Below are 5434 nucleotides of genomic sequence, written 5' to 3'. Positions count from 1 at the left end.
ACTCCCTTGATCGCCTCGATCCCTGCTCATCAAACACAAAAAACAAAGAAAATGTGTGAAAAAAAAATAAAAATAACATTAAAAAAAATTAAATCAAATAAAAATGAAGAGAAAGGAATGATGTCACCCTTTTTCGGTTGATCCCTTGATTACTTGTATCGTCTCCCCGGCAACGATGCCAAAATTTGATTACGTCCAAAGTATAACGCGGTGATTGTAGTACAGCTTTGGAGTGTCGTATCTACAGGGAGATGAAAAATTGTTTAAAGTATCAAACAAACTGGGTTTTCGTGATTTTGTGAAGTGAGTTTTCAATTTGAAGTGGGATTTAAATATCAATATTCAAAATAGTGAAGCACCAGAATTCACTCTCTCGGATTGGATCAATCAACGTTAATTATTCATACATTTTACATTAAAATCAAGGTTCCTATAACATATTCTTACTTTAGTGTATTGAAATCAGATTAAGAAGCGTCCATATACATCAAGCATACAGAAGTAAATAATCCATCAACGACATACATGAAATTGAAACTCAATAAATATTTCAATCAAACAATAGAAAGAGCGTGACTAATTCTATGAAAAATCTAATAAGAATTGAACCAATTTCAATTACCAATTCAAAAAGGGAAACCTATATTTATTTAATTTCACTTGCAATCCTGGAATTTAGAATTCCTAACAACATATTCCGTATTTATTTATTGAAAAAAAATTCAAGAAACGACAATATACCTTAAGCATAGAGCAGTAATCAAATCATGTCAATAATTCAATTGAAATTTAAATTCAACCAATATTTTAGTCATTCAATGGAAAAAACATAATTGAATCCACGAACAATTTAATAAAAGTTAAACAAACATCAAAAGTATAATAATAAAGAAGAAATCTAAATCCAGAGTTATTCGAGAATAAAAATCACATTATATGAAAGAAAAGATATTGAAATCACCAAATCCGATCGAGATTCTTCTTGGCTTCACCAAAGATTTTAATTCTTCATAGAGTTTCTTGTGCCACGGATGAGAGAAAAGTGTATAAGGCTGAATGCCAGTGTTCTGGGACGTTTTTGGGGTTAAAACAGTGTGCAAAACGCATTTCCACAAGAGGTTGAATCGAATAAGGAAAGTAAATTTTCGGCCAGAATTTTCTGTGCGACTGCTTTCAGTATTTTGGTTATAACTTTCTCTCCCGATATCCGATTGAGATGATTCAAGTTTCATTGGAAAGATAACTCAAAGTACTACAATCTTTGTAGAAATAGCGCTTTCCAAATTCGGACGTTTAATAGGTCAAACGTTGATCTCAATCTTCGGTTCAAAATCTGAAAGTCCTTATATCCGGTTGGAAAAATATTATAGGCATATTTAACTTCTTTTGACTTCTAATTGCACCAATGGACTCCTAAATTTCTCAAATCATCATTCCATTGCCCGTCTCATCTATTAATTATTTGTAACTTGGTCCCTGAACTTTCACTTCTTCTCGCTTTGGTCCTTTTTCATTTGTTTCTTCCAAATTTCACCATTTTCACCAAAATGCAACCTATACCAAAACATAAGAGTAATGAGTGAATTTTGACATTATATAATCACATGAATGCAATAATTAAGAGGGAAAAATGTGGTATTTTACACGCTTATCAAAGGCTGACAGTTCGTCAAGTACTGTAGAAACATGTTAGGAACTCTCACCCGAGCTGATCCCAACTATCAATTGACCCTGCTGATAAGTCTGTGTACCATTCAAATGCAGAACCTTTGAGCTAGCATACGAACTGCTTCACCATAGTGTCATTGTAAGTACCTACATTGTTACACGTCTCAATAAAATGAGCAACATGTTGATTTGGATTGCCCTTCCATCAAAACATTGAAATTTCGAAGGTTGATAATCAAGTGTAATCTTTATTCTGTCGATTCGACGATTATAGGACTTGGCATACACCAGTGAAGATTGCAACGAACTACCATACTGGGCAGGAATGGTGTCCGCAATCATATGTTGAAGTTGTTGGACGGATAGAGAGCTATCGGAGAGTTGAGTGGTGTCTCGCAACACGTTTTGAACAACTGTCCAATCGTGCATATCTTGCTTTTATTGGCGCTCTTGTACTTCTATCTCTTTGGCCTTGGAAGATCCTGAATTTTCCTGATCTTCCTTAGTCGGTGGATTTTGCGATTCTAGTCTGTGTATGAGTGCAACAAATCTGTGCATCTTTGTCTTCCAACGAGTTTGTTAATTTTTTAATGGCTAAAGCCATTTGTTGAATTCGGTCATCTAACCATGATGTAACTTCTGTGGTATTTTCTATCAAATGAGAGTTTGGCTTCTTGAAGGTAATTTTCATTTTGCCTTTGTTGGAGAACTTTTTCAGTGGTGTGACCAGTTGAGTTTTCCCAATTTTTGTTTGGGCCCTGATTGTATGGAAGAGTTCGATGAGTGTTTCTTCAAGATGAGTCATAGTTTGTTTCACATTTTCGCATGCCATTGCTGATGTAGTAGTTAAAACTTGAAGATTTTGAGATCAAAAGATGAGAGGACAAGAAGGTCCCACCGAGTGTGCCAAGAAATTTGCATGACAAATTTCGTGTATTAAAATATAAAAATTGTTACAAATTGTATTTTGATAAATAAAAGTGATGTTGACCTTCTTGTAATTGTAAAATTGTAAAAATCATCTCATTAATGATTTGAATATTTGAAGATGAGGGGCCACGTGACTTGAATCCCGATTTTCGAGAATTTGTTGAAAATTTGATTTGTCGAGACTTGACTTGTTCGGAACTTGAATCTTGAGGCTTGAACTTGGATTTGGATTTGAATTTAATTTGATTTGAAGAAAACTTTGATCTTCTTGGACTTGGCGTGAACCTGTTTTATTCGAAATTTTTTTTAATCTTCTTGGGGTTCACCGAGTTTATGTTTGAGAAAATTTCTTCCCTTCTTTCGGCCTTGAAATTTCTTCGTGGTGTTTTCTGCCTTTTTTTTTTTTTACTTCTTCTTCACCTCCTCTTCTCATGGACCATTGGTCCTATGTATAGGAGAAAATTTGTACTAATTTTGGCAATCACTCAATTATATTTAATTAAGAGGGATAATTGAGTAATTATGATTTTATTTATTTGTTTATTTAAAGTGTGGGATGAGCCCTTGGGTTTTATGGATTTTAGTAGACTTAAGATTTAATTGGATTAGTGATTTAAATTGATCGAGTCCATTTTCTTTATTTTATTTTATTTTTATATTTACAATGGGTTTTATCTATAAGAGAAGAATTCAAAAATGACGACTGAAATAATAAAATAATCGTAAAAAAAAAGGATTTTAATTTGCTTAAAATCGCTACCAAACAAGTATTTAGTATTTAATATTTAAAAATGAAATATCTGATTTGTTAAATGTAAAACTTCTCGCCTGATTTTAGAACACGAATCTTTAAAAATAGGGTGAGATATAATTTCCTCTTGCGATTTGTGTGCCTGGGCATGAATTGTGTCCACCCCTGAGTACACTAAATTCATAAGAGAAAAAATAATAAATAAATAAGATGGTTTCTATCAATACAAGGCTTGGGCCGTAAACAGTATGGCCCATACAAAAACCGGCCCAAATAAAAATCAATTGTAAACCTAAAACGACTATAACAAAATAAAAAATAGAAAAATAAAATAAAATCTGCACGACAGTTACAAATTCGCTCTTTTGTATCACCTTCCCGTCGTCTCTCCTCTTCACTCCGTCCGTCGCCGCCGTGCCAGGGTTTTCGCCTCCATTAGATTCTATTGTCAAAATCCACAGGTATCATTATTTTCGTTTACTATTTTCTGCAGTTAATTTCTATAAGATTTATGCATAAATTTGTATTTTATTGATTATGGATTCTAAAATGTATTTGTTACGAAGGATGGTCAATTTATAATTAATTTAATCTCCTTTATTTTATGCTTTTTATAATTTTTTTATTTTTGATGCTTGATTGATTCCGTTTAGCTGAAATGAGTGGTCTGGTTTTTATCATGACCTTTTTACACAATTGTTTCTTCCAACGCTTAATTCGTTGTTAATGTGTAATGCTACATTGTTAATCATATGCTTTACATGATGATTAGTTAAGATGATAGCTGATATCTTCAGAAGTTTGATTTTCTTGCTTTTTAAATTTGTTTGTTCCAATTTGAAACCCAATTATCGGGAACATTCTTGAGCCTCTATCAAAGTCACTGAAAGGAAAATGGTAAATTATCACAATTTTTTTTCACTTATATAACAGGAATCAAGACTCAAGACTTTACTGTTTTGCGTTAAAATTGCCGTGATCTTTTCCTACTTTGGGATTTTTTAATTTCTGTACTGATTTCTAAGCTGATTTATTTGCAATATCATTTTTTCCTAGTGTGCTCATCTGAAGTCATGGCACAAGAAGCAGGAATGTTTACGGTGCCCCAGACTATAGGCAGTGTCCTATGCTGCAAATGCGGTATTTTGATGCAACCAAATGCTGCAAATATGTGTGCCAAGTGCTTGCGTTCTGAAGTTGATATTACAGAAGGCCTACAGAAGCATGTGGTACTTATCCATTGTCCTGAATGTGAGAGCTATTTGCAGCCGCCTAGGACCTGGATGAAAATGCAGCTGGAGTCTAAGGAACTGCTGACCTTTTGCATAAAGAGGTTGAAGAACTTGAATAAAGTCCATTTAGTACATGCAGAATTCATTTGGACTGAACCTCACTCCAAGAGAATTAAAGTTAGACTGAGGGTCCAGAAAGAGGTTCTGAATGGGGCAGTACTTGAACAAGCTTACACCATTGAATATGTTGTGCAAGACCAGATGTGCGAGTCTTGTACAAGGGTTCAGGCTAATCCTGATCAATGGGTGGCTGCAGTTCAACTGCGGCAGCATGTTTCTCACAGGCGCACTTTCTTCTATTTAGAGCAGCTTATTATTAAGCATGATGAAGCTCGCAATGCAATAAGAATTAAGCAGATGGACCAGGGAATTGATTTCTTTTTCGTTAATCGGAGTCATGCTGGGAAGTTTGTTGACTTTGTGGGTGAGGTAGCTCCAATTAGGAAACGAAATGACAAGCAACTTGTATCCCATGATCCGAAGAGCAACAATTACAATTACAAGTACACTTTCTCGGTTGAGATATGTCCAATATGTCGTGAGGATTTGATATGTCTCCCTCCTAAAGTCGCTGCAAGTCAGGGGAATCTTGGACCCCTTGTGATCTGCACCAAAGTGACTAACAGCATTGCTTTATTAGACCCATTTACTCTTAGGCACTGCTTCTTGAATGCCGAGCAGTATTGGAGGGCTCCTTTTAAGGCTCTACTTTCAAGTAGGCAGCTTGTGGAATATATCGTGTTGGACATTGAGACTGTTTCTTCTGAAGTCATTGTTGGTGGCTCAAAGTATG

General features: G+C 34.7%; 1 protein-coding gene across 1 annotated transcript in view; it reads left to right on the top strand.

The window, feature by feature from the left end:
• The first annotated feature begins 3652 nt into the window (after window positions 1-3652).
• Window positions 3653-5434, top strand: part of LOC111385886 (60S ribosomal export protein NMD3-like) — a 5823-nt gene continuing 4041 nt past the window's right edge. Inside the window, exons 1-2 of the mRNA XM_023010313.1 lie at window positions 3653-3810; window positions 4406-5429. Of these exons, the coding sequence (XP_022866081.1) occupies window positions 4423-5429 (1007 nt within the window). The 5' untranslated portion in view covers window positions 3653-3810; window positions 4406-4422. The remainder of the gene's footprint in view (window positions 3811-4405; window positions 5430-5434) is intronic.

This window comes from Olea europaea, unplaced genomic scaffold (assembly GCF_002742605.1).
Source record: "Olea europaea var. sylvestris unplaced genomic scaffold, O_europaea_v1 scaffold3327, whole genome shotgun sequence".
Lineage (NCBI taxonomy): Eukaryota > Viridiplantae > Streptophyta > Magnoliopsida > Lamiales > Oleaceae > Olea > Olea europaea.
Note: the sequence above shows the minus strand (reverse complement) of the source record. Positions and strands in the feature narration are given on the sequence as shown.